This window comes from Suillus fuscotomentosus, assembly GCF_016647785.1.
Source record: "Suillus fuscotomentosus strain FC203 chromosome Unknown F5891scaffold_44, whole genome shotgun sequence".
NCBI classification, from domain to species: Eukaryota; Fungi; Basidiomycota; class Agaricomycetes; order Boletales; family Suillaceae; genus Suillus; species Suillus fuscotomentosus.
This window is the reverse complement of record NW_024539556.1, coordinates 403,821-431,272: the sequence shown is the minus strand read 5'-3', so window position 1 is coordinate 431,272 and position 27,452 is coordinate 403,821. Positions and strand designations below refer to the sequence as shown.

Below are 27,452 nucleotides of genomic sequence, written 5' to 3'. Positions count from 1 at the left end.
AACATTGTTGACTGTGTTGGAGCAAATGGCAGAGCGGACAAGTATAAATGGGGAGTGCTGCGTAAGATAGTGGTCGCAAAAGTTCAGACGAGACACATGGTATCCCTGGTAGCGTAACTAACATGCATGAACTCAGCATGACCTTACGACCACCCCGCTACTCATAAGATTTCATTGGGAAAATAATAAGCTTGAGTTACACACTGAAAACCATTTTTCGATGGATGAGAGGGTCACTACAGAGCCGCCGAGGGTTTTTGTCAGGGCCAGTGCTTCCAACCACCAAAGGAGGTGCTCTCCATCGAAGAAAGCTTCAACTTCCTTAGCGAGCGACAATTCAAAGGACGTAGTGCTGACATGAGTTCCCCAGAATCGACATGAGTATGATAGCTCAGCTGGAATGGATTCTTTGACTCATTTCTCCAAATTATGGACAGAAGAGTTAGGCAAGTACAAATTCTTCAAGGAGCAGATGATGAAGCGAAGTCCACGCTTCATGACCAGAAGCGAGGTAAAGGCAAGGTTGCTCTGTGCCGAAGACACATCGACGAAGAAGTCATGACTGTGCAGCCAAGTCACATGCAATTGTGGTGAATATCTTCTGGTGGAGTCGATCTGCTCCCCGTGTGCGGTCAAAGCAGAAGCATGCTCCCAGACCCCTGAGCTTGTTAGACTAGTTGGCTATTGTATGGGCGATGGCTGATTTTCCTCCCCCTGCCATGCCAGACAACCATAAGACACGTGGCACATTCTTCTCAGTACTGCCGATCCAAGACTTGGTCTCAGTCAAAAGCTTGTTCCGAGTATCTGGCAGACATCGCCAATCACTTGGTCTCGGAATTGCTGCATGAGGTTGTCGAGAACATCACTGTGACTACGAATCTCGGCATCCATGTCCCTGAAGATGTGCTTGCCAAGTCGTTTCCTGAACAAAGAGAAAAGAGATCACACTAAGTGCCAGGCAATGACACAGTGGTATGAACTCACTAAAACTCTTCATCTCCAAGTAATGGACGATGAATTCCACGCACTCCAATGGTAGCGACATTTGTAACGTCTCCATCCTTGACAAGGTTCAAATGGCTCGAAGCACCGAGGCAGAGTAAGGTGCGTGTTGACTGCGCAGACAGACATGACTGAACATGAGTTAACAAGAGCCTACCACAGCTGAAAAGATGTTCAATGTCGACCGATGTAGCTACCAACAGTGTCAGAACAATATTTCATAGTGACAAATTAGACGTACCAGGTATTGTCAGATAATCGAGTGCCATCCGTGAGAGACACGGATAAGATGAGCGGCGCTCATGCCACCACGCAATAGCATCGGTAACATGCTCAACATCAGCACTCAGGTAATGGTCGAGCAATGACCAACTTCTTCTTGGTGCTTCGTGACTGGCTAGTTATCGAGGACAAAGAGACTCTCGGAGCGTGGCATGTGCCGGTGTACACGATGCGCAGTCGTGTAGTGTCTGGCACTTCCATAAAAATATTGGGAAGGTTACTATCCAGGGCCTTCGACTTTGGTGAGAAGGGTAACTGAATTGTACTTGCTGGTAACGAGAATGACGTTGGAAATGAGGAACTTGTGTCAGTGGTGAAAAGCGACAGTGAACTGGCGGGTGCCAATAAGAATCATATGAGCAACCACAGTATAGACGAGGCGACATATCATGACATGCGTGGCTCCCAGGAGCTTGTACATCTCACAGTACTAGTATACAACTTGCTACACCCGAACCATTGGCATCCATGCTAGCTTCCAAGCCGCACTGTATGTATCGCCTCCAGTTTGGAGCTGAACAAGTTGTACATTCGTACAAGGACATATGTAGCTGGTACTAAGTCATGAGGTTACATTTCAACAGCCTGTTGTGACAGCCACAGAGACAGTATTTGGAAGTCCGATCATCTATATCATGCTGAGGACTCTATCCGCTTTTCAGGCGAGTTCCAAGCAATGTGGTACTCACAGCTTCAAGCTTGTTGGAGTCATAGCGTAGTTCCTATATAGTCAGGTCTATAGATGTATAAATTCAAGATTTGAGGACACTGACCTTGTTAGTAGCACCACACTGTCATTCAGAAGGAACCAGATATGAGTTGGCTCCTCTGAGGCTGGGCAGCTGAGCACCTGTCCTACAAGCTGGCAGGCAAAAGGTGCGATCTGGCTAGAAACATAAGACTGACGTAATGACTCATCAGAAATAGTGACAAGCGACGGTTCATGAGATCACGTACATGGTGAGGGAGTATGTGGTCGGTAGGAAGAGGACCAGTCACAGCTAGACAATGTCCATGATCCACCTGACCATCATGTCATATGTATACTATAAGCGAATGAACCTTGATGCTCGGATTATATCACTCACCAAGGCAGCTTCAGGTTGGTCGTAAGGAGCCATGTGCCTGAAAAGATAACCAGTTACATATGCACCATGTAATTGCACATCATATCTGAGAATGGCATCAGAAATACGTAACCACAATAGATAGAAGTTCTACTCACCCGCATTACCAGCATAGATCAACAGCCTGACACCATCATTGATCATATCTGTCAACAGCAGAGGTGTGTTCAGCATTGAATCGCCCTGGAGCATGAACACCTGGTTGACAGCCATGTTGCAGGACTCGAACTAGTACAAATACCTGACATTGATAGGCTGGTCGAGGAAGATCACGTTAGCGTGGGTACTCCAGCTGTGGGGGTTAAATGTTGTGTTGGTGCCTCCATCTGCGATATTACATGGACCAAGCTCGAACAAGAGACCAGTGGAGGAGCTACATCTTGGGCCACCATTAAGCCACATCACAAGGGGCGCATCTTCCGGAGAAGTGCGTGACTCAAAGAACCTAGATAAAAATGAATAAGATTATGGCTGAACAAGAAAAAAAGAAAAGAAAAAAGATGGCATCAATTGAAACTGACCAGAAGAACAAACATTTGTCGTCAGTGATATTGAGGTAACCGGAGTACTGCTTCACCGAAGGGTCACATAGCTTAGGCCCCATGACCCAGTGATTGTCTGGATAGAATACGAGCACAAAATAAATTAAAACATGTGGACGTGGTGGAAGGGGAAGTGGTGCTCCGCTACTCAGTCTCGGGGTGGGGACAGGCCATACTGGACTTCATGGGGAGGGGAGTACAATCAAACCAAAAAGAAAGGATTGACTGCCACAGAGTCATTGAGCCTGCACGGAGACCTCCAGCTATAGCAGAGCTCTCACCTGCAGCATGGTACTAACTAAGGAACAAAAGTGCTGGTACCACGTAGCGTGTGTCAAGCTACCAGGAGCTCTTGAACTTGAGAAGACCTTGTGCATCGAAGAGCAGCACATGGGCATGCCAGAGAGGGTATGTCGAAAAAAAGGGTGATCATCTTGAGCCTTGCATCGAGAGTGATGACTTCAGATGTAAGTAGTTATTGCTTCAGACGCAGCAGAAACACTAGGGTGTTGTGAGTAGGGTGGAGAGAGGAAAGGAGAGCATACTTCTGACACAAGAGGCCGAAGTTTGAAGTCATTTCTGCAAGGTCCTTGATCACCATAGCACGATTGTCCTAGAGACATATGGGAAGGTATGAATAGGAACAAGGAAAGGGACAAAAACAAAGATGCAATTAAATTGCTTCACCAGTTCAGGGTTCAAAGCAACTCTGTACGCCCTGGCTGGGTCTGCATTTACACTGGGATCAACTCAGGGTTCGAAGCAACTTCGGACTGCCCTGGCCAGCCCAGGTAAAAAGAGAAAGTGCAAGACAAAAATGCAGTTAAATTGCTTCACCAGTTCAGGGTTCAAAGCAACTCTGTATGCCCTGGCCGGGTCTGCATTTATACTGGGATTAGCTCAGGGTTCGAAGCAACTTCGGACTGCCCTGGCCAGCCCAGGTAAAAAAAGAAAGTGCGGGTGAAGTTGACAGAATGAGCATGATGTTTGGGCAGATCAATTGATTCCCACGGGTTCAGCATTAACCGTGCATCCTCTATGATCCTGCAGAAGTCTGTACTGTAAATTATTATTGATTTCACCATTCAGATTGAATGAGTGGAGAATTGAACCGTACTGTCTCATCTAATACCTCATCAAACTCCAAGCTGCCATATGCAGCAGCTTCATCCGGAGGTCCGTCTGGAAGGAGCTTGTTTAGTAAGTCGTTGTCCCACTTCTGCTTAACTGGCATGGTCTATGTAATTTAGCACACAAATTATGCAACAGAACGTGGACTCACCACAAGGTTGGTTGGAAGAAGAGGCAACCTGTGCAATCTTCTTTTTCTTCACATGAGCAGGCATCTTGCGGATCCAGCAGCCAACCATTTCCTCCCACTCTCATTCTCCACTCGGTCGACGATGGTGTGCACCGCAGAATCTCTTGCTCTGGCCTGGTATCCGAACAGCTGGGCTGCTATCAGGTAGACCATCTCCAAATAAGCAGCGCTCAGCCTCGTCCACACCGTCAATCAAGAGAAGCTTGAATCTCTGAATCTCCTTTGAGGTGCCTTTTGTTACACACTCAAATAGATCTGTTATGCGGAGCCCTAAGAGGGGCGTCATCCGCTAATGTTCGTGACGTAACTGGAAGGGTCTGGTGTGGCGACTGAGACTGGCGACGTCGAGTCGGCAGATATCAGAGATGCGCGTGTCACATGACTTCTAAGACGGATGTCTTCAAAGTCACTGTCATTCTCAAAGTAAGGACAGTCTTGTCCAAACGATGAGTAGTCGATCGAGGTAGACTTAGGCACAGTGAGCACCTAAGAAAAGATACTAGAGACTGAAGCTGAGGGGGCTTCAGAGGGAAGTATGTTCGAGGGAAGATTGAGTAGATTCAAGTTAGGGAATCTAGTACAGAGTGACTACTTATACTAAGTGGAAAGGGTTAAGGGCAAGGCTACCGTACTGTAGGTAAGGGCAAAGGGGAAACGGAAAGGGTATAGGTACGCTGGTAGCAGAGCCTGATTAGTGATGTGAGGTCGAATGCGGAATGAGGCTGAGAAACATTGGAACGAGCCAATGGTAAAAGATACAATGCGCAGCACGCATGAGTCAGAGGAGAGATAAGACAAGATAAGGAAAGCCACATTGGTGGCACGAGTCAGAACGAGTCATGGCCCGAAGGCACGTGCGCACGTTGGTGCGATAGGAGGGGGACGAGGGACGGGAACAGTCCCGAGGATCCGGTCAACGGATAGTCGGTAGAGAAGTACGAGCCGGAGGCATACGAGGGCGAGGACGAAGGGGAAAAATGATAGGGGGGCCATGTAGCCGATGTTACTTGTAACACCTTTCGGCGTACTCGAAGACATGAAGAGCGCAGGCCCACAGCGAGGCGTCTAGCTGTAGTAGCTTGTGTGTTTGTAGAGCCAATGAGAGCTGCTGGAGTGATGTCATAAAATCTTGCGTGGAACCTCGATGCATATGCTTAACAAGGCCAGTGAACATTGTGAGAATAGGTGAAACTTCATGAAGCAGATCCAAGAGATGTGAATCATAATCCGCCAGTGAGTATGTAACATGAAGGTGTGTGGCGAGTATTGTGATTGCATCGGGAAGTTCGTCTTGAGAAGGTTGAGCTGAATCACCCAGTTGCAGGGTATGCATTCCGTAACTTTGACAATGGTGAAATAACATGACAATAGAGTCAATAGTTAAGGACAATTAGACACGACCCAAGGTGTACATTTTGTGGTATAGACGGAACATCTTCGAATTGATTGGGGACAGTAGCTATAGATAATTAAAAAGAGACGTCCATAGAGAGTTTCATGTAAGTCGACCCAATTTTTGTGTCAGAAACTGCTGATAACTTTCTAGATACAACAGAGTCAGCCATGCAACATGAAGTGACAGTAACAGCTTTTTACCACATCAGGTACTTTATTCAGCCCACATTCTTCCCAAAAAACTCCCCTTCCTACCAGGCTGGGACTTTCCTAGTAGTGCTCTGATTCCCTTATGTATTGCTGTATTCACTGGCCTCATAGACACTGAGTCATAGACATGAGGACAGGGCTGTGGCAGTGGTGGAGGATCCAGCTTCGGGGCTTCTAAATCCTGCTCATATCTTGAAGGCTGACGAGGTGACCTGCTCAGCTCGCCAAAATGAGAGTGTCGAAGGTGCGCCGGGCTGCCTTCAGCTTGTGCAGGACCTGTTTGTAAAAGTGTATCTCTCCATCAAGATACTCCCTCGTTATTGTGCTAAAGTTTTCCGGTCATGGTATGTGTCCATCTCAGCCATTGTAATGTTCAAGACAGTTTCGCAGTGTGCGGCCATGTCATCGTTTGACTGAACAAATGCATCAAGCCATTATCTTCCACAAAAATTATGAATGTTCTGATTTTCCCAATCTGAGAGCATCTTTATATCGTGAAACAGTAGATTGCCGGGTTTCAACAATTCCCTGGAATGATCACACTCAGGGCAAAAGCGGTGATCAAACAATCCAAGATACCTCATACAATTGGTATGGATGAGCAACACTCTTGAAGGCGTTGTGAGTTGCAAGCTGGGTACGCCGGGCCTTCATCTGTGGTTAGTACAAGTCTTGCATAAGGAACATGACACAGACATGATCGTCATACAGGTCTGCAACAATCTGCAGACCATCTGATGTTTTCTGCATCGCTTTTGTGAGCTTCAGACAATCTTCGAGTCATGTCTCAGTTAGTCATAAACTCCGGAAATTTGTGAGCACCTTGACAGCCTTCATGCCAACACCAAGCTCCTTCTTCGTTCAAGAGCCCATTTCTCTGTTGAGGGGTGTCCCATGGATCTCCATTAATCTCTAGGGGAGTAGAAGACAAAGGTGTCGACATAATCGAGGACAATAATGAGTATGACAACAATCATTCGGCTTTCGACATCTCTGGAAAGCATGTCATGATGATAATTTGGCACAACTGATGCCCATACTCACCTAGTCTCACTTCACGAATGCAACCAAAAACATCTCTCAAGCTCTGCGTGCCCTTGCTCACTGCAAGGGTGTGATGACTGAAGCGATCAATTACTTCTGTGGCATCGTCCAGATCTACGTTGAATGCGGGATGAAAAATGTGAGCGAAGAATGAAGGCCCAGCAGCAGGCATTGAAAGTAATTGGGGCATAAGCCATTTCCAATCCTTGAACATGGGTTAAACAGCAAACATAAACCTATCATTCATGCTCACCGCATCATTTGCAATGCCAGGAAGACGTCTAGTTGAAGTGTGTAACACAATGAAGTGAGAGAACCGCCGTTGAACTGTTATGCGGGTAGGAGAGATCGGTGGGATGTATGGATCATATGATTCATCTGTAGCCGAAGAAAACAGTGAAGTAACACTATACATGGTATATGTATATGCTCCTGAAAGGCCCGATGTGCGCTTCAAAGGTGAGTGAACCAAGACCCGAAACTTTGGAACTTTAGATTGCCACACAGGGCCAGCATCAGCATTAGACTTCACGGAGACAGGTAGCCTTACAGTTGGGGTCAAAATAACTAGCAGCATGGCAACCACAATATGTGCAAATGACGGCAAAGAGAAAGACACAGACATCAATAGAGGTACCGTGAACCTCACAAGCCCAAACGGGCATGCACACTGCATACGTGCATCTGTCTTTGCATCTGGGACCCAGACCGGGGGTAGGAAGGGCAAGGGTGCACGTTGAGGTCAGGCAGAAAGAGGGAGCCCTTCTCCGTGGTTCAATGATTTCGGGCATCTTGGCAACTACCATGTTCGGAACACCATCACCTTCGCCAAGATAAACATTTTGAAGCTGTGAATTGCTGTGAAGGTATTTGAGAAGGCGAAATGGCGGGCTGTGATGAAGCCCATTAGCAGCAGAGCTGCACAAACAAAACACTGATGGCTGTTCGTTGTGGGCAACAACAGAATGAACACACCATCCTCAACACTGTCACCCCGTCCTCATTAAGAGTCACAAGAGAGGACCAGAGAGATTACGCAAGAATCAGAGAAGAGAAACTATACATGGTTGGGAAAAGAAACAGAAGGTCTTGAGGTGAATTCTTGTCGATTTTCAATAAACACAAAGTACTGACTGAAGGGGAGTCCTCATAGTATATACAAGTTTCAAGTATTAGGCTCAGTTCTAGAAGAAGCTAATGCTAATGTTTGAATCCAAAGTAGATGGCGTGAGTGCATATCGACATAGAGACTAGAATCGAGAAGGGGCTGGATATCTGAGAGAAAAGATTGAAGTTGAGTGTCAGTAAATGGACAATGGGACTCAGGAACCTCAACATGGGATAGATCAGAATCAGGATGATTTGATACAAATGGATTGGTTGAATCACCGTCCTCGGGATTATGAGTATTGTGATGAGCCAGTAGACACTGGTCATCCAAGTCATTCCAGTCAATGCCATAGCTGGCAATATCTTCTACCTCCTGGTCCTCAGCCAACTCAACAAACACCCCTCGATGCCTGTGCTCAATGATACCTTGGATGAACATGTCATGGGGCGACCAATGGGGCTCTCCATGATGCCCAAGAACATGGTGATTCCACGAGGCTGCCCACTGGCCTACGTTGTCATTGATCAAAGGGATAAATAGGAAATGAAGCAGCCACAGGTGTGAATAGTTGTTCACGTCAAGGTTGTCGTAGGCTTCAAGAGTCTGGAAAAATTCCTTCCACTTCTGCCCTAGGCTGTTTGTCACATCCACCCAAAGATGTTCAATCTGGATGTTGTGAATGCTCCTGCAGATATAATTAAAACAGGCTAACATGTGGAAAGCTCAATAATACTTACCTGCCCCATATGTATGAGCCACACTGAATTCCTTGTACCTCTTCCATCTGGGCAGCAACAAGTAAATTTTCTGTCTCATGGTCGCCTCTCACTCGGCTTGGGTATCCATGGATCATAGCAATATCTTTAAATAAAGAGAGCACAGTTGCGGAGCGGTTGTTATTACTAACATGAATTCCTAGAACATAACGAGAGAATCCATCAATGAAGCCATGGATGACTAGCTTTCAGCAGATGAGACCTGCAAATAAATTAGTAGCTTCACTACACCACATGTACACAACACACCATGCTGTCCATCATGATGAACAAGGGCCATGGGGCCTGGTACAGAATAGCTATGGCATTGGATTCGCCATGGACCAAATGTCGCAGGAGATGGACCAACAACTCGCAGATATGATACTTCTATACGGCTGTGAGGGATGCGGTAGCCAAGCTGCAAAAGATAGCCATCACGCATCCGTTGTCCAAAGGATGGAAACTGCTGATGGAGTTCCAGTATCAATCTATCAAGTTCAGCATCTGAAATTGTGGATAGATCACTCAAAGATCCTCAATGGTATATTCGGTTGATACTACCATCAGGCTGCTGCTCATCCACATATACTGGAGGTCCAAGAGAAGAAAGGTTGAATTCGAGTAGTCGACGACATATGGTGCGGGGATGACATTGATAGAGTTCAGCTAGGCACCTCCTTGATACCCTTCCTGATGAGAGTACAGCAAGATCAGATGGAAGAATGTGAATGCTGGGTCTTCCGACAGTGCCTGTATGCACACCTTTCAGTCATATGACACTGTAAAACCCTGTCATAGGATGTGTACATTGGCCTGCAAAATCTAGCCTACTGGACACTGGCCAGTGTACGTATATCCAGGATCAGCCGACTATGTGAAATATGGACAGGCCAATGACTCTAGTATAAATGATATATCTGCAGGACCTGGACAGGCCGGTGTCTCTAGTATAAATGATGTATCTGCAGGACCTGGACAGGCCAGTGTCTCTACATACCTGTAGTACCTGGACAGGCCAGTGTCTCTAGTATAAATGACAGATAGGCCAAACACTGTAGGGGCTAATGGTAGCTCTTGGATTAGTATGGTTTTGAAGGCACTTGAAGACCTCCATCCTCCAGTATAAAAAATGGTAATATCTAAAATACAGTGCAGTGTAAACAATTTTGGATCAGTAACTAAACTATCCAAATATCATCAGTATTCAAGTTGTATCAAAGGATTAGGATGAGGTTATTACCTTTGATCCAACTTGAATACTGATGATAAAGGCTAATGAAAAAAATAATATAAAACCTACAAAATCTGTGCAATACACTAGTAGTACAGTTGTGACCCACAGAACTGTAACACATGCATGTAGAGGTGATGAGCCATCCTCACCCTGCATATCACTGTGATGATGAATCTGTGAATATTGTAAAATATATACAGTGGCTAGGGTATCAACCTTGGGCTATTCAAAATTCACTGTACACTATAAAGGCCAGGTCATGCATAATCTACATCAAGTTATAGCCATTGATAGTATACAGTGAATTGTGAAGAACCCAACATTCTGGCAGTCTGCCCCTGGCATATGTGAAGGGGAACAGCTGCCCCAAAGGTCAATACTGGCCGGCCCTGTATTTCGTTCTGTGCAAATGGGCCAGTTGCATAGGTTATAACCAATACTCCTGTGGGCCGGCCTGCTTCTACAGTGTGAAAAGGGGGCTGGCCGCACCTATAGTGACCCATACCAATGAAGGCTGGCCTGGTTGTGCAGTACGTGCAAATGAGCCAGCTGCATGAGTAATGACCTATATTCAAACATGTATGGCCAGTGCCATATTGAATATTTCTTTAAGTCTCAAGCACAGATATACAAAAGATTTAATCAACTCTAAGCCATTGTGATACAAGATGTATGGAATGATATATCAAATATTTCAGACATTGTACTTCTTTAGAGGTGCTTTGTCTCTGGCAGAACGACGAGGTGGATCAGGAGGGGAAGCTTTCACTTTTTTCTTGATTGGTTCCTCCACATCTGCAGCAAGCCTCTTGCCCTTCCCTTTAGCATTGGATTTCCTCACCCTCTTGTCCACCTTGCTTGCTTCCTTAGCTAATCTTTCTTCTTCCTCGACTCTCTTCTCCTCCTCAGCCCTCTTCTCCTCCTCGACTCTGCTTTTCTCCTTCAACTTCCTTTTCTCCTCTGAACGCCTCTTCTCAATGTATTTCCTCACAACAGACAACCTCAGGCTCTCATTTTTCAGTATGGCTTCTACTTCTGCTCCTATCTCTATAACCTTTTCCTCAATCTGGTCGCCCATCTGGATGCCCAAGATAGAGTTATCCAAGTAGTCAGGTACATCATCTCCAGCTCCGTCGGCTTCATACTCCTGAGCACGACAACACTCACGAAGTAGGAGTCCAAGTCCCAGGGTCACAACCATGCCCCATCCATGAGAATTGAACTGGTAGTTACTCAAATGCTCCAGTGCGACTGAGGCAATTTTCATATCCTCATGGATGTCTTGAGGCAGATATGTCTGAGACCACGTCCAAGAAGCCCAGACAGGAAGATGCTGTTTCCTTGACTTTGAATCTGTTCTTTGCTTTAAAAAAGACAAAATCAATGTAAAATCATGAGGTTAAGAGATCTGACATACCGGAAGCTTCTGAACTGCAGTAAGAAGATAATGATATGAAGGGACAGTAGAGAGAGACTTGAGGTAAGGGACCATGTCCCTAGCAAGATGGTATTTGGGGCTGGACTCAGGAATGGTCGGAGTCTCCACCTCGACGACATCTTCATCTGAAGAGCTTTTACCATTGGTGACCTTGTTCAAGAGTCCTTCCTCATCTGAAGAGACTTCAACATAGGCAGGCTTCACCCTTGACTTGCCCTTTGCAGCTCCCTTCTTAGTGCGAGCATCATAGAAATCAGCTTGCCTATATCCAACAAAATGTACAATCGGCATGTCATGACTAGCATGGTCTTTCCAGTGGGAGTATATTGCAGTGATCGTGTCCTTTTGCAGGTGGGAAGAATCCCTGATGACAACATTCTCAGGAATGCATCCTGAATCAAGGTAGTGAGTGGGATCGGTCGACATCTCACTCCAGGGCACCAGAGCCCTGGGATTGTTGGTAATAACAGCTGAGGAAAGTGAGTAAATGATACAATCACATAAGACAAATCAACTTACCATAGGCCTTTTGAAAGACAGCCTGAACAAGCTGTTGCCTGTGCTTAAGCTTGAGACATACAAAGCCTGTGGGTAGGCAAGGATAACCATCATCATCGACCTCAACAGTGAGATCTGGGAGATTATTTTCATCGTCGTCCTCTCCATCAGCTGACAGACTTTTAGCTACCATATTAAATTAAAAAATTAAAAGAGACATTTACCATCTTCTCCTTCGAGAAGCCAGTTGGCAAGACGATCTTGAGCATGTTCTGCCCATGTCCAATTGTCTTTGGTTGCCTGAGTAAAAGGTTTTTTTGGCCTTTTGTGGCGAAGTCTCCCAGCTTTAGAAACAAGTTAACCATTATTAACAATATGAAGCATCAAAAACACTTACACAGTAGTTCCAGGAGCCTTTCCCTCACCTCGGTCATAGGCTGTAAGGATGACGACATGCAATCCCATGGTTCTCCGGACCATGTCCATAAAGTCCTCCATCATTTTTTTCTGGTTATGGGTATGGTATCTATTAATGTATTGTTGAGTTATATAGCATGTATGCCAATAGAATCTTGGGAAAAAAATACCTGTCCTTGGTATCTGCAGGAGGTCCTTCCTGGTTCCATTTTCCTGCAACTCGCTCGAGCTCCTTCTTCACCTCAGGGGACATGGCCTGGTGCCACATGCGGGCCAATCTTGTCCTCTGACCCATAGACTTTGAGTTGGAGGTATCTCTGTGTTGCTTGTCATATTCTGCAAATTCATCCTTAAATAATTTTTGGACGACATCAAAACCAGAGAATTCTGTCTTGTACTTCCCAGCATCCTCAGGCTTATCATCTTCCCTCTGTCTCACCATCTCTACAGTAACAGCATCTGGAGCAGATGTGTCCTTAGTTCCTCCCTCGATAATCTCTTCCTCTGCCTTGCGATCCTCATCATCTTCCAGGAAGTCCAAATAATAGGCACGAACAGCCTGTATTGATTAGATTAGTATAGAACACAATTATAAAAGCTCACCTTGCACAGATTTTTCTCAGGAAGCATGACACAAGGGTCTTTGGCTGCTTCACTGCTGCCTATAGCATCTTTGATTGTCTTGAGGATGTGAGCCCTGATGCCAGAATTTCCTTTAGCTGCTACAAAGGAATCTTTGTGTTCATTCAACACATTGCTAAAAACAAGAGTCCAGCTGGCCATTATATCTGACAAATAAGAATCACAGGGATGCAGGCCGGTACAAGTTTGCAGATGTACTGTTGGACGAGACTTCATTGTTGAAAAACTCAACATTACAAACACGGTCATGTGACATTTATGTTGACAATTTTCACTATATTTAAAATCCACAAAGTGCATCTACCAAAGTTTCATTTACAAACAACCAAACATTATTGTGTAAAGCTAAGACATATATGAAGTGACCAAATTTGAGTAACCAAAGTAAGAAATGTACATAATCAAGTCAATAATGGCTTCAAAGGTACATGCATCCATGAACACCCTTGCTTCCTACCTGATGTCAACATGGTGGCCCCTTCAGGATGTTACGCACTCAAATAGATCTGTTAGGCGGAGCCCTAAGAGGGGCGTTGTCCGCTAATGTTTGTGACGTAACCGGAAGGGTCCGGTGTAGCGACTGAGACTGGCGATGACGAGTCAGCAGATATCAGAGATGTGCGTGTCACGTGACTTCTAAGACGGATGTCTTCAAAGTCACTGACATTCTCAAAGTAAGGACTGTCTTGTCCAAACGATGAGTAGTCGATCGAGGTAGACTTAGGCACAGTGAGCACCTAAGAAAAGATACTAGAGACTGAAGCTGAGGGGGCTTCGGAGGGAAGTATGTTCGAGGGAAGATTGAGTAGATTCAAGTTAGGGAATCTAGTACAAGGTGACCGACTACTTATACTAAGTGGAAAGGGTTAAGGGCAAGGCTACCGTACCGTAGGTAAGGGCAGAGGGGAAACAGAAAGGGTATAGGTACGGTGGCAGCATAGCCTGATTAGTGATGAGAGGTCGAATGCGGAATGAGACCGAGAAACATTGGAACGAACCAACGGTAAGAAATACAATGTGCAGCACGCACAAGTCGGATAAGAGATAAGGGAAGATAATGAAAGCCACATTGGTGGCACGAGTCAGAACGAGTCATAGCCCAAAGGCACGTGCACATGTTGGTGCGATAGGAGGGAGACGAGGGACGGGGACAGTCCCGAGGATCTGATCAACAGATAGTCGGTGAAGGAGTATGAGCCAGAGGAAGGCGAGGACAATGATGAAGGGAAAAATGATAAGGGGCCAAGTAGCCGATGTTACTTGTAACACAGGAGGGCTGAAGGTGAAAGACTGGGTGCAGGTGTCATTCTTGCACTCAAAGACATAGACCTTATCCTTGCAAGCCCTCACAAAGACTGACCTCCAACAATCAGTCCACCCACAGCTTGGGCATTGGATTGGCAGGAAGCCACCCCAAGGCCAGAACTTGACATCAACCCATACAAACTTGGAGACCTTCAGACTACCCACAAGTGGTGTCAGTAAGAAGACGTCAGTGTGGCGACCGAGTTTGTAAGCTTGCGCCAGCATGTCACCAAATGCGAGGCCAATGGGGCAACGTTCCACAAGGACTTGTTCAGTGAATTCCAGGAGCAAATGGGACGCAAAAGATGGTTGAAAACGTGCGGTGTTGAATGTGACTGTGGCAGAGAGCTTGTGACTGTTAGAATGTCAGATAAGATAAAAAATGCAATTTAAATGAACTTACTGAACTACTGCGCGTTGCAATCCTGCAAACAAGTCACTGTTGTTGACAATTGCGCCGCAGCACAAGAGCCACAGGTAGGTTTCATTGGCATGGTCTAGGAGAGATTGCCATGGACTAAGGATACCCTCCAAGAACTTCAAGTCTCTAGTTAGTAATCAGCGGCAGAAAATTTTAACACAAAACTTACATCTTCAGTTGGGGTGCCAGCATAGTGCTTCTCGCCATCCAAACTGTACCCGGCAAAAGGATCACCTGAATCATTGTCAGTGTGAGTGGATATACCAACCACCACATGTTCCCATGCGAACAAGTTTTTGAGGTCCTTGATGATTTGACGGACGGTTTTGCGGTAACTGGACGCATCAGAGACAATGTTGTAGGCGATCTCGCAATATTCAATGCCGCCACTGGTGAAGTAGGGCTGAAGGAATGAATGAGCCAAGGAGAAAGGGCTGGCCGTAGTGTTGAAGTCGACAAGGATGAGGTGAATGAATATCACCGGTGCCGCTGAAAGTTCAGCACACGATGAGAGCTCGAGGGAAGCGTGGACCTGTAGAAAAGACTTGAGGACCGGGACACCATTAGCGTGATAGAAGCCCTGTCATAGTATTAGTTGTGAATGAACAAATGATGAAAACAAAACACTTACATAGTACAGTGCGCCCTGCTGTTCCAGGGCGATGTGACAACATATGCACTTAAAAGACACATCCTCATTGAGGATCGTGTCTTCGGTGCCTGGAGGGAGGCGCATGCACAGGCAGCACATCACTCTGGGGCAGTGGTTGCACATAAAGAGTGTATTCTCTTTAAATGATGCAGAGCCATCCCAGCAGAAGATACAGAACTGTTGGGAGAAGAAGGTACATTAGCACACATACAGCAAGAAACAAAAGACTTACCTCATTGTGATGAACCAGTTTGGACATCTCCAAACTTTGGCCCCCAGCCAGCTCTCTAGAAAGGCTCTTGGCGGCGGTCTTGAGTATGTTGAGGTGTACGTGTGGCGCTGAGCCACCAGTGCACTTCTTTGCAGTGTTTTTGGTGCACGCCATGATAGAGAACCTAAAATTGTAGTCAGTATGCCACAGCACCACACAACAACAATAAAAACTCACTAGTAATGAAAGAGACGCGTTGACAAGAGACGCGTGTCCACAAAACACGTGTTGACGAAAGATAGAACTAAATTTGTAGTTAGTATGTGACAGCGCCACAGAAAAAGAACAAAAACTCACCAGAAACAAAAGAGACGTGTTGACAAGAGACGCACATCCACAAAATGCGTGTTGATGAAAGATTGAACTAAAATTGTAGTTAGTTTGCCACTGCACCACAGAAAAACAACAAAAACTCACCAGTAGCAAAAGAAACGCGTTTACAATAAACATGTGTCCACAAAACACGTGCGTTGAGCAAACATTGGCCTGAAATAGTAGTCAGTATGTCACATAGTCACAAACAAAAGAAATAAAACTTACAAGTGATGAAGGAGATGCGTTGACAATAGAGACACGTCCACAAAAGACAATTGTGCGCAAAAACCAACCACAATTGTGCATGTGATATTCCGGCAAACAAGAACAAATCAACAAACGGTACATCAACCATTTCCATTTCTCCCATGGTTCATTTCTTTCAACCTTTAACCATGTATTGCAATGCTACTCATCCTCCTTTACTCTACCATACCTTCCTTGCATCTGACCTTTGGCTACTTGCAGACTGCAGCTGCAAGTAGTCAAAGGCAGCGCTGCAGTCATTAAGGCCACTAATAACAAGTAAGTTCTTTGTACATCCGCTTGACGATACTGATTTTTTTCATATTTATTTGCAGTTTTTGTTAATAACTGGTGTGCTATCAAATTTGATAGCGTGCCTTAAAGGTGAGTCTTCTCATTCTGCCAGCAGCTCACTTTTCTTTAGTTTTTTTAGATATATTCTTGGCCATCCATGTCCCCGGGGACTGGCGCCTCTCACTTTGGGCTCTGGGGGATAATTTTTTGGCCATCCATGTCCCCAGGGACTGGCGCCTTCATATATCTGTCTCTCCTGTTAAAATCTAATCTACTAACCTACTCTCTAGCTTTATCAGATCCATTGAATTTTCTGGCTTGTTTTTTGTTTTGTTTTCAAGTCTGATTTGTACTAACAGTGTTTTTTCTAGCTTTGTCTCACACATTGTCTGGTAGCGGTTTTGATGAGGTAAGTGTCTTTTCAAGATTCAAGATGATACTGATCTTTGCCATAGTTTTTGGTCTGTACTTGATGCGCCTCCCTTTTTTTTTTGACATGTTTAATTCGGTAAGCATCACTTTAATATTCAGCATCATACTAACTATCATTACAGTTGGCTCATTATTAGTTTACTTTTTTACTTTGCTTCATTTACTGTAGGGTGCAAGGCTAGGATGGAGAGCTTGTATGGGCATATTCTGGACATGTGACTCATAAATTTTTGCCCAAAAATTAAGTCACATGATCATGGGAGTAATGCAAGGTGACATGCGCCTCACTGACTGCACCTCAATTAAAGTAAGTTTGATTGTCTACCTTTTGAGCCTCACTCACTTCAGATGCCCACTTTCTATGTCCATGAATGAAAGAAAGTGAATTGTTTTTGTACAGTTAGGGTTAGTTAGTTAGTGTCTAATGAAAGAATACAATCTGTTTGTTGTGAGCACATCATTTTTGTGAAGGGACAGGGCAGCTGTGCCCATGGTGTCATCAGTGAGGTTGAGCCAGCCTAGCTGATCACGTCAGCCTCACTGAGAACACCACAGTCTAACAACCAGTCTTCTCCAGTAGAGTAAGTTTGATTATATATTGTTCGAGCCTCACTCATTTCAGATGCTCACCTTCTATATCTAATAGCGAAAGAAAGTGAATTGTTTCTCTCACTTATAGATATAGAAAACAACAGGCTGGTCCAGCCTATGTAGTTCACCACCTTCTATATCTATGAGTGAAAGAAAGTGAATTGTTTCTGTTGCAAGCACATCATTGCCATGTACTCACAACAGAAACGATCCACTTTCTCTTGCTTATAGATATAGAAAACAACAGGCTGGTCCAGCCTATGTAGTTCACCTTCTATATCTATGAGTGAAAGAAAGTGAATTGTTTCTGTTGCGAGCACATCATTTTCATGGCAATGATATACAAGCAACAGAAACAATCCACTTTCTCTCTCTTATAGATATAGAAAAAAACAGGCTGGTTGACCCTATGTAGTTCACCTTCTATATCTATGAGCGAAAGAAAGTGAATTGTTTCTGTTGCGAGCACATCATTTTCATGACTGTTGAGGTCAATGATATATCTATAAGCGAAAGAAAGTGAATCGTTTCATTTTCATGGCACAGGGTGGCTGCCCCCATGGTGTTCTTAGTGAAGTAGAGCCAGCCTAGTTAATCGAGTCAGCCTCGCTGACAACACCACAATTAAAGTAAGTTTAATTGTCTACTGTCTCCTCTAGTAGAGCAAGTTTGATTGTCTATTGTTTGAGCCTCACACTTACTCTACTAGAGGAGACTAGCAATATGTGGTCCAATTTAAAATTTAATTAGGGTGTATTAGGCTATTACATAATGTGTTCTAATTACATCACAACTAATTTCAGTCAACATGAGTCCGGAGCGCGAGAACTTTGGTTCACTTTTTTTCACTCATGAACCAAGTCAAAAGGCAGACAACTGAGGTTTTGGCAAGTCTTGACAGAAGGACCAGAGAGATAATGGGCAATTCATCTGAACTAGGGGTCCTAAAAGATGGCCAAGTTCAAACAGAATTGCTGCATAAAGCTAGGTAACTGTGGTTCTGTATTCATTGCAGCCAGCTATTAATGACTGAGGGAATCAAGGATGTAAATAGCAGTACAGCTACAGCAATGCTTGGCATCACCTGGTGATACCTTGAACTTTGATTGTACCTCAATTTCCGAATATGAAATTGACCGGGCCGCCCTGACCATTGCACATGCCATGGTCAACCCTAGTGAGTAGGTTAATATTTAGGGTTGTATATGAAATTTAATGGAGAATTACAGTCAATGTCAATCAGGATGTAGACTGATATGCTGACAAGGTCAATTTGTCACAACCTAACAGGGATGGGTCAGCAACTGCTGAACCAGAGAGACTGAAGAAGTTCTTCCCTGAGGCTGTGCTCAGCAAAATTTCAGTTCCAGCAACCATCGTGGACAGGCACGGAAAAATTTTGGTAGTTCATCTCCCTGATATTTTGACAGCTTCTCGCATAGTATGTTTCTGGTTGGGGATTTTCCTTCAGGGCTGATTAATTAATTAGGAGCATCTCAATCACATCACTGGTGGCTTGAGAGAATCCCTTCTCAAAACTGTTGATCCTAAAGATGTCAACAAATGTTGGAAAGATGATGGATATATGATTCCAGCTGAAGGAGGGGGATTTTGGGCTGGTAGAATTACAGTAGCTCCTGCATATTTCATGCAAAGACAGGAGGTATTGTATTTTCACTTGTTATATATATTGGGTCTAGGCTTAACTCTATTCTTAGCGACGAGTGGATCTATTGGTGACCTCAGAATCTTACAAATCAAAAAAGGTCCAACAATGGTTAGCTGCATTGACAACATCAGAAGTTCTATGGAATGCCATTACCAGAGTTGTGGCTCCGGATCTTTTTCAAGCTGGCAACTCTGCATTTTCTCAGGCCATCAAAGAAGTCTGTCATGGATCAAAAAAGAACCCAAAGAACCCTGCTCCAGTGGACTCTTGGCCCTCGATCTTTTCAGGGCTTGAAATTATTGCTAACCATGTTACCTTTAGCCACAGAGATGCTGGTGGATCCCCATCCCTTTTTGATCTCCTGGTCAGTCTAGGAAGAAATCATCATGCCACTTTGGCCTTGGCAGACCTCCATGCAGAACTAGATTATTCCCCTGGAGCAATGGTCTATATTGCAGGGCGGGTGCTAGAATATTCTGTTGGTCCCTGGCTTAATGGAGAACAGGTTGTAATTGTCCATTTCATGAAGGATGCTGCATGACAGAGTTGGGGTGCCAAGGCCATCATTTCCGATGCAGAGTTTCTTTTTAGAGTTAGTAGGAGGGAAGAGTCAGAAGAGAATAAGGAGTAGGAGATAGTATTGGGAAATTCCCATAATTATTTTTTTGGTGAAATCATTATGTAGCTGTGCCAAAATTCATGTGGTGCTCTGACCTCTGTTACCTTTGAACAAACCCATAATTTCAATGACCTCAAAAATCACACCAAGACGGAAAAATAGGGCCAGAGTAGCAACATCTTCTGATAATGCCCAGCCAACAAAGAGAAAAAGAGGTGCTTATAAATATACATACATCTCATCTAAAACTAGGAGGGGAAATGTTTCATGGAAAGAAGCAGATACTGTCTATGAAGACTATGACAGTGAGGTGGAGCCGACCTCACCGGTGAAACAAAAACACCACCAGAATATTGAAGATCATTCACTGGTCAATTATGACAGAGAGATATATGATGATTTTGGGACAGGAGGCTTAAATAGTATCCAATGAAAGACAAAAGTGAGTTCTGTGGAAATAATTATTCTTGAAAACTAGCCAATATTACAGACCCAAAATGATTTCCTCAGGGAATACTTGCCTTGGCGCAATGAATATCTTTTAGTGTTGTTGGAGTTGGAACAGCTGATCAACAATGGAAAATGTAAGGATTGTGGACGAGAGGAGGGCTTTATTTGTTGTCTGTCCTGCTCAGGAGAGCACAGCTGGTGTTCCTCATGTGCTGTCAAAGCCCACCAGCACAACCCCTTCCATAACCTTCAGCTTTGGAATGGCAAGTTCTACGAGTCTAATACCCTATGGGACCACAGGTATATAATGCCTCTTGGCCATGGGGGACATTCTTGCCCCAATGTGTTGTAGCAGTCAAACCTGTCACCCTGGTCAGATCTTGGAGCCATGGAAGATGTGTTTGCACACATGGAGGGGGATACTATTTATGAAACACAGTTAGGATTGTCTAACCTGGTCATTGTGCACTCTACTGGAGTTTACTCACACTGTGTATCCTGGTGTCAGTGTCCTGAAGCTGAGAAGGACAGACATCTACATCTGCTAAAAGCAAAGTTATTTCCTGCCAGCATCACTCGGCCTCAATCTGCTTTTACCTTCGATGTGCTAGATAACTTCCTCATAGACGCTTTAGAGTGCAAGACCTCAGCTATGAGTTTCTATCAAAAGCTACGTTGTTTTACCAACAATGCTTTCCCTCATACAATACCTGTGAGCAATTTCTTCATCATTGTACCCCATGCTTACATGATAAAAAGGATCACTACCGTGAACTTATGCGGGTGTCTCGTATATGGAGGGATTTGGTCAATAGAATAAGATTTGGCTTTGCACATGAGTCGGACAGATCTCCTGGTCCAGGGGATTTAGCTCTTTATTGTCCAGCATGTCCCCAGCCTGGCATCAACTTACCTTTTTCTTGGAAGGATACCTATGACAGGTAAGTTGGTTCATCAACAACTGCCTACTGAGCTAATTTTTGTGGTCCGCAGTTGGTTGGTCATGCAAAGATACATTGTCGATGGAAATTTTACAGCTCAGCATATGAAGATGAAGACTCCAGAAGATGATGTTTCACTAGCAGATGGAAAGGGATACATGGTAACAGAAGGACCTTATGAAACTCACATAATAGAATCTGTGGAAGAGAAAGAGGTGAGTTGTTATATTTCATGACATGTTTCATTAGAAATGATGTCTAATATAATTTCAGAAATCATCTTGCAGCAATCACCATGCTGTGAATGCAGCCAATGTCCAGAGAAGCAACCTAAGAGCTACAGGGGTTGGGGCAACTGCATGTGCTAGGCATGGATGTTTTGTTCCCCATGCAGTAGTTGACTTCCAAAAGGGAGAGAGGTATGTTGGTTGCATTGTTGTACTACAACATTGGGCTGACTATGTAGTCAGGCAAATGAACATGGACTATTTCATCTGCAACACATTGAAATATCCATCAGAAGATATTGGCAGTGCACTCATAATCTATGATGTTGCATGTCAGTAGAGTATCCACTTCTATGAACGGGTGAATCAAAGCTATCACCTGTCTCTTCCTCAATCAATCAAAATATTGCCAGCGATCGGCAAGTTTCATCTAAGCACTCATAAGCTACTGTGCTTTCCCAGATTCAGCCTCAATTTTATTACAGGAGCTGGTCATATTGATGGGAAAATCTTGGAGACCCTCTGGGCCCCGTTTAACAAGATTTCCCCAACTGCAAGGTCCATGACTCTCTCTCACAGACAGGAAGTCTTGGATGACCATATGAGGGATTCTAATTGGAAGAAGCTTGTCAGAATTGGCAAGTACCCTTTATTTCCGAGATGTCAACTTTGACTAATGGAACACTTCAAAAGTCAAATTATTACTTAAAAAGTATCATCAAGCCATACAGGGCATTAAAGACACTCAGGGTCCGTACGAAGAATTGATGAAGTCTCTTGATCGGGCCAATATCCAGAAATGGAAGAAGGAAGCTGAACTAGCAGCTCTTCACCGAGGTGAGCTTCTTGACATCTATCAGCTTACAATAGATAAAGGTAGGTTCGGTAAAATTCAACTTTGATTGGACCTGATTATGAATTATCAAAAGCTCCAACTATGGCTGAAATAAGGCTAAGGTTAACTGAAAATGAAGTGTCCACCAATGGTAGGACTGGGGCTGTTTCATGGTTGATTGAGGGTATCAACATAGAAAATGCTCAGTAAGGTGTTCAATATTTGAGATGTGATTGACTCAAATTGGGTTATTAGAGATGGCCTACGTTCTTCTATAAGACAACTGCCAGAGGATCCAACTGCTTCTCAGAGAATTCTAATGGAAGAAAAAAGGCAGAAACTCTTGTCTCGCATTAATAAGTTCCACGAGACTGCATTGGTTATGACAAATGGGATGGAATTGGAAGAGGGAGCAGGATTGCACCAAGATGACCCTGAACTGTGCCTGGAGGAGGCTGATGGATCTAATTTTCTAGGAATTGAAGAGCTGGGGGAAGACAGTATTTTGGACGTTGGAGATGATGCTGACTCACCTGCAGAGGTTGCTGAACTTTGGATGCCATCATGGGGGACATCTGATCCAATCATGAATGATGTTGTCATGCCATTACGTCAAGAAGAACTGGAGCTTCGAAAGGGTCAAGCAAATGACTGCCTGGAAAAGCTTCGTCAAGCTCTCAGTGACAGATCTGTGGTGCTTCAAGAGAAATTACACTCCAACAAATCAATCCATCATCAGGGTACTAGATCAACAAAGGAACTTCGAAAAATCACCTTGGCCATCAACAAACATGCTCAAGAATATCGCCGATCAAGGGCAGCAATGCAATGATTAGGGGCTGATTCTGATACAATGTCATATTATCAAGCCCTAAAGGCTGAGGACCTTACAGTAAGCAAAGAAGTCACTGAGGAAAATAGGCATGGTCAGGGTTCTGATAGGCTAGCTTGGTTTTGGAGAATCAACAATGCAGAGGACAGCCAGAAGAGCAAGTGGATGAATGAATGTGAGTTTTAATCTTATCTGATTTTTATGAAGGTACTGAGCTTATGTTCCCCATTCCTAATTTATTGAGTCAATTGGTTGAAAGCAAAAGCACGATATGACTGTTGGAGTGAAGAGCTGAAGTTGGTACAGCATGAAATGTGTTGGACAGTATGGTGGTTTCAGAAGCAGGAGTTGGAGTGGAGAGCAAGGGCAGATGAAAGCATCAAGAATGGGCATAGGGCATATGCTGAAAAGCAGGCTTCCATGTGGGCTAAGTTTGCAGCTGAGGGCATGAAGAGTTTTCAAGGAAAATGGAGCATGACAAGTTGATATTAAAGATGGCTTCATAATGTAATTACTTGACTTCTAAACATACTAGATGAGGTTAGGTGTCCTCGCCCAAATATTGTAATAGTAGGCCAGCCCATGATAGTGTGCAGCCAGCCTTATATTACAGGCTGCAACAGCAGGCTGGCCGATGTGGGATGGGTGGCTGGCCATTGTATACATACTGCACAGCCCGTCCAGCCAGCTTGGGTATAAGTGCCAGCTAAGCTGGCCGGCCCAGAGGTGCAGGCTGGCCCATATAGAATATGGCACTATATGACTGGCCGTCCACCTCATACAGACTGTACAGACTATCTGGCTGACTGAGGAATGCTGGCTTAGCACGTCAGGCTGCAATATAAGCAACAAAACTATTGCAATGTTGGCATGATCAAGCTATGGTTGATGTAGCATTCATGTAAGCAGTCCAGCTTAAAAGTAGCCATAACCATGCACAAAACAAGTCTGGTACATAACACAGTCCAGCAAGCTGGGGTGTAGGTGGCAACCAGGCCGGCCGGACCAGTATTACATACTGTACAATATGTCAGGCCAGCTATTGTATAGGATACAGCCAGGCTGGCCGACCCAGTGTTACAGGATGTAACAACAGGCTGGCCCAGCCAGACTTTGCTAATCTTATCAGACTTGGCTGTGGTATAGGTGACAAGCCAAGTTGGCCGGCCCAGTATTACATACTGCACAACCTGTCCGGCCAGCTTGGGTATAGAACACAGCCAGGCCGGTGTAGAGACTCGTGCATCTCATGGCGTGATATGGCAGTTTCCACCAAGGAGTACATAGCACGAACTTGTAGCATCACTCCATGCGCTACCCGCAGCTATCCCTATATGAGGTGCAGCTTTCCTGTGCAACACGCGCCATGCGTGCACCATTCACGTGCTTCGCAATGTATATGCGCACGCACTTTCCCGCGCTTGAGTGCCCTATAGCGCCAGCCATCCAGATGCATCCATCTACTGTCCTCCAAGTTCTCTAGTGCGTATATTTCTGTTTCTCTCATTTGTATATTGTTCCACTTTATTTTTATCATGGATCCTTACTTATATATATCTCTACATACCTACTCGGTAGCGCTTCAGCTCCACATTACAGCACTTAGGCACGCTATATAAGCGCCAGCAGGACTTACTTTACATTTTTACCACTTACTTTTCCTACAACTTTACCTCCCAATTACCTGTTACTACTTACTTACTACTTAGGAGAACATAGTAGAGCTCTATTCCTTTACATCTCGCACTCTGACATCTCTTGCATCATATTATCACTTAAGTCTAGTCTCTCTATCATTTCTGCATACGTGTGCGTGCTTTCCCACGCTTCGCGCTAATACGCGTGTGTGTTCCCACGCCTCGCGCACACCTGCACTTTCTCGTGCCTTGCTTCAGCGCGTACCTCTAGATCTTCGCTGCACTTGCTTCCCCTTAAGGGTTGAACACGCTTGCCACCTCAAGCATAGCAGACTAGGCAACGCACAACCTACAACATTTTTTAGATACAGTCAGGAGCATCATTTGTTCCTCTCAGTATAGTTGTTTCTACACCGGCCAGCCCAGTATTACAGGGTGCAACACCTTCTATGTCTATGAGTGAAAGAAAATGAATGGTTTCTGTAGTGAGCACATCATTTTCATGATACTCATTTCAGATGCTCACCTTCTATATCTATAAGTGAGAGAAAGTGGATTGTTTCTGTTGCTAGCATATCATTGCCATGAAAATGATATACAAGCAACAGAAATAATCCACTTTCTCTCACTTATAGATATAGAAGGTGAACTACACAGGCTCAACCAGCCTGTTTTTTTCTATCTCTACAGTGGCTCAAAAAAGTGTCTCAATGTTTCTGACTTTTCATGTAATTGCTTTATTATGAGCCAGGGTGTGGGAATATGACTATGCTGTAGGGAGGTGTCATAATGCTATACTTCTCAGCCTCATTTATGCTCCCTGTAGCATGGGAATCTGATGTCATCATGTGTAGATATGCTATTTGAATTTGGTGACTCATTGAGACACTTTTTTGACTTTTAGTTTGATCAACACAATCTCTATAATTATGATACTTTATGTGACCTCCTGTTGCTCTAATCACTTCTGCCACTCCTCTAGCCATGCTATCTATCAATTTTGAATATTTCTTCTTAGTACTCCTTTCTCACTCTGCTGCAACTCTGTCCTACAGCTGAAATAGCCCCTATGATGAATTTTGATAGGCTGCAAGCAATTTCTTAGATATTTTTCAGTAATATTCAATAGGGCTAATGTATGGGGACTGTGCTAGACATGATAGAACATTGAATCTTTCTGGACTGCTTACTTGAATGCCACATCAACCACAGTTTGATTTTCCCAACATTGCAATAGTTGTGTTGCTTATATTGCAGCCTGATATGCTGGGCTAGCCATTCTGGCTGTGATTATACCCCAGTCTGCTGGACAGGCTGTGCAGTGTGTATGAGGTGGATAGCTGGTCACATGGGCCAGCCTGCTGTTGCAGACTGTAGTGCAGTCTGTATAAAGTGGCCAGCCACAAACTCGGATAAACCAAAATGGCACCAGAAAGCTGCAATTTTGTCTGGACAGCTTACTCAAATGCTACATCAACTGCAGCTTTGAAGTGAGGTTGAGTGCACTTTCTACCTACCTCAGAGGCAGGCAGGCCATCATGGTATCAGTATGCTAGCTAGCCCCCTTCTTCATACTGCATATACAGGTTGGCCCATGTGGCTCACAAAGGTGAAATTCAATCTGTAGCTGGCCTGCCCCCTTTCATATAACACAGAGGTAGGCAGGCCTAATACACCATTTGGCACAAGTATGTCAGCCGGCCCCCTCTTACACACTGCACATCAGGGCTGGCCCATTCAGCTGAAATTCAATTTGTAGCTGGCAGGCCCCCATTCACATAATGCAGAGGCAGGCAGGCCTAATGCACCATTTGGCAGACATATGTCGGCCGGCCCCCTCATACACACTGCACATCAGGGCTGGCCCATTCTGCTAACATCAACCTGGCCGGCTGGCCCCTTCCTACACCGCTGATATTTTTTTATGTGAGGCATCGGCCTGCTAGGGTTCTATAGCATCGGCCGAGCCTGGTTTTACATGGACCGGCTGGCGTCCGGTAGTCCAGGTTTTGCAGGCCAATGTACACGTCCTATGATAGGGTTCTACAGTGGAAGTGACTGAAGGGTCTGCTGTATGGGTATGACTTCCTAAGTCGACAGGGCTGGCATCTGGTGGATCAGATGATATCATGGTGGCAATATCTAGCTCTTGGATCATGTGATCCACACTGGCTTCAATGACATGTCTTTCCGCAGGTGGGATGATGTTCAAATGCTGAGATAGCTATCAGATCATGTCCTAAGTTTTAGTAATGATACCACAAGTAGCTACACCTATTCAATAGCCTCAAGGAATTGAAGGCAGACAGCCTTTTGAGCATTCAAGCGACCAATGTCACCAAGCTGTGTTCTGAGCGTGACATGGACTCTCTCACCCAGTTGCGTGAAAGAATCGTAGATGTTTGATAGTTGAATTGCATTAGGCATGGCCCTCGGCAAAAAATGGACCTAATGGCTTCGGGGTTGGCGGGTTGGTCATGATGATGTAACTTAGAGACAGCCCGGAACTTCCAGATCAGGCACTGAGAAATGTGAAAATGAAAGTCACAAGGGAAAGTCAAAAGTCAACACTGAAAGCCAAAGTCAAAAGTTGAAGTCAAAATTGAAAGCCGAAGTCAAAGTCAAAACTCTTACAAAGCAATGTGAAATCTTTATATGGAAATGAAGAGTTTCAAGGAAAATCACGAAAAC

The 27,452-nt window shown here is 44.6% G+C and overlaps 12 protein-coding genes across 12 annotated transcripts; 5 read left to right on the top strand and 7 right to left on the bottom strand.

Moving 5' to 3' along the window:
- Positions 1-1,934: 1,934 nt before the first annotated feature.
- Positions 1,935-2,627, bottom strand: F5891DRAFT_1191694 (uncharacterized protein; the record flags this gene model as incomplete). Its single annotated transcript, XM_041367487.1, has 6 exons — positions 1,935-2,009; positions 2,061-2,078; positions 2,138-2,188; positions 2,245-2,310; positions 2,376-2,460; positions 2,509-2,627. 6 exons carry the CDS (start codon positions 2,625-2,627, stop codon positions 1,935-1,937), a joined length of 414 nt encoding a protein of 137 aa, XP_041223347.1.
- A 15-nt stretch (positions 2,628-2,642) lies between these two features.
- F5891DRAFT_956874 (peptidase S10, serine carboxypeptidase) lies at positions 2,643-3,018 on the bottom strand (the record flags this gene model as incomplete). Its single annotated transcript, XM_041375433.1, has 2 exons — positions 2,643-2,859; positions 2,936-3,018. 2 exons carry the CDS (start codon positions 3,016-3,018, stop codon positions 2,643-2,645), a joined length of 300 nt encoding a protein of 99 aa, XP_041223346.1.
- A 1,016-nt stretch (positions 3,019-4,034) lies between these two features.
- On the bottom strand, positions 4,035-4,302 carry F5891DRAFT_1191693 (uncharacterized protein; the record flags this gene model as incomplete). Its single annotated transcript, XM_041367486.1, has 2 exons — positions 4,035-4,183; positions 4,239-4,302. 2 exons carry the CDS (start codon positions 4,300-4,302, stop codon positions 4,035-4,037), a joined length of 213 nt encoding a protein of 70 aa, XP_041223345.1.
- Positions 4,303-6,855: 2,553 nt separating this feature from the next.
- Positions 6,856-7,551, bottom strand: F5891DRAFT_1241567 (uncharacterized protein; the record flags this gene model as incomplete). Its single annotated transcript, XM_041369731.1, has 3 exons — positions 6,856-6,875; positions 6,927-7,131; positions 7,180-7,551. The coding sequence occupies 3 exons, from the start codon at positions 7,549-7,551 to the stop codon at positions 6,856-6,858; spliced, it is 597 nt and encodes a 198-aa protein (XP_041223344.1).
- Positions 7,552-8,091: 540 nt separating this feature from the next.
- Positions 8,092-8,821, bottom strand: F5891DRAFT_956776 (uncharacterized protein; the record flags this gene model as incomplete). The annotated part of the gene is made up of 2 exons (XM_041375428.1): positions 8,092-8,722; positions 8,775-8,821. The coding sequence occupies 2 exons, from the start codon at positions 8,819-8,821 to the stop codon at positions 8,092-8,094; spliced, it is 678 nt and encodes a 225-aa protein (XP_041223343.1).
- A 1,902-nt stretch (positions 8,822-10,723) lies between these two features.
- On the bottom strand, positions 10,724-13,165 carry F5891DRAFT_1191690 (uncharacterized protein; the record flags this gene model as incomplete). Its single annotated transcript, XM_041367485.1, has 7 exons — positions 10,724-11,392; positions 11,447-11,937; positions 11,987-12,136; positions 12,190-12,287; positions 12,363-12,491; positions 12,553-12,941; positions 12,986-13,165. The coding sequence occupies 7 exons, from the start codon at positions 13,163-13,165 to the stop codon at positions 10,724-10,726; spliced, it is 2,106 nt and encodes a 701-aa protein (XP_041223342.1).
- A 951-nt stretch (positions 13,166-14,116) lies between these two features.
- Positions 14,117-15,787, bottom strand: F5891DRAFT_1191689 (uncharacterized protein; the record flags this gene model as incomplete). Its single annotated transcript, XM_041367484.1, has 6 exons — positions 14,117-14,684; positions 14,733-14,866; positions 14,920-14,984; positions 15,015-15,330; positions 15,382-15,579; positions 15,635-15,787. The coding sequence occupies 6 exons, from the start codon at positions 15,785-15,787 to the stop codon at positions 14,117-14,119; spliced, it is 1,434 nt and encodes a 477-aa protein (XP_041223341.1).
- A 3,701-nt stretch (positions 15,788-19,488) lies between these two features.
- On the top strand, positions 19,489-19,761 carry F5891DRAFT_956804 (uncharacterized protein; the record flags this gene model as incomplete). The annotated part of the gene is made up of 1 exon (XM_041375429.1): positions 19,489-19,761. A coding segment is annotated over one exon (273 nt), but the record flags the coding sequence as incomplete, so codon positions are not given.
- Positions 19,762-20,099: 338 nt separating this feature from the next.
- F5891DRAFT_1129849 (uncharacterized protein) lies at positions 20,100-22,130 on the top strand (the record flags this gene model as incomplete). The annotated part of the gene is made up of 8 exons (XM_041364450.1): positions 20,100-20,144; positions 20,330-20,589; positions 20,642-20,643; positions 20,667-21,001; positions 21,049-21,230; positions 21,283-21,445; positions 21,504-21,649; positions 21,800-22,130. The coding sequence occupies 8 exons, from the start codon at positions 20,100-20,102 to the stop codon at positions 22,128-22,130; spliced, it is 1,464 nt and encodes a 487-aa protein (XP_041223339.1).
- A 154-nt stretch (positions 22,131-22,284) lies between these two features.
- F5891DRAFT_919656 (uncharacterized protein) lies at positions 22,285-22,854 on the top strand (the record flags this gene model as incomplete). Its single annotated transcript, XM_041373762.1, has 3 exons — positions 22,285-22,333; positions 22,387-22,498; positions 22,548-22,854. Coding segments are annotated over 3 exons (468 nt in total), but the record flags the coding sequence as incomplete, so codon positions are not given.
- A 39-nt stretch (positions 22,855-22,893) lies between these two features.
- F5891DRAFT_956770 (uncharacterized protein) lies at positions 22,894-23,124 on the top strand (the record flags this gene model as incomplete). Its single annotated transcript, XM_041375427.1, has 1 exon — positions 22,894-23,124. One exon carries the CDS (start codon positions 22,894-22,896, stop codon positions 23,122-23,124), a length of 231 nt encoding a protein of 76 aa, XP_041223337.1.
- A 243-nt stretch (positions 23,125-23,367) lies between these two features.
- On the top strand, positions 23,368-23,583 carry F5891DRAFT_896874 (uncharacterized protein; the record flags this gene model as incomplete). Its single annotated transcript, XM_041373381.1, has 1 exon — positions 23,368-23,583. A coding segment is annotated over one exon (216 nt), but the record flags the coding sequence as incomplete, so codon positions are not given.
- Positions 23,584-27,452: the final 3,869 nt, after the last annotated feature.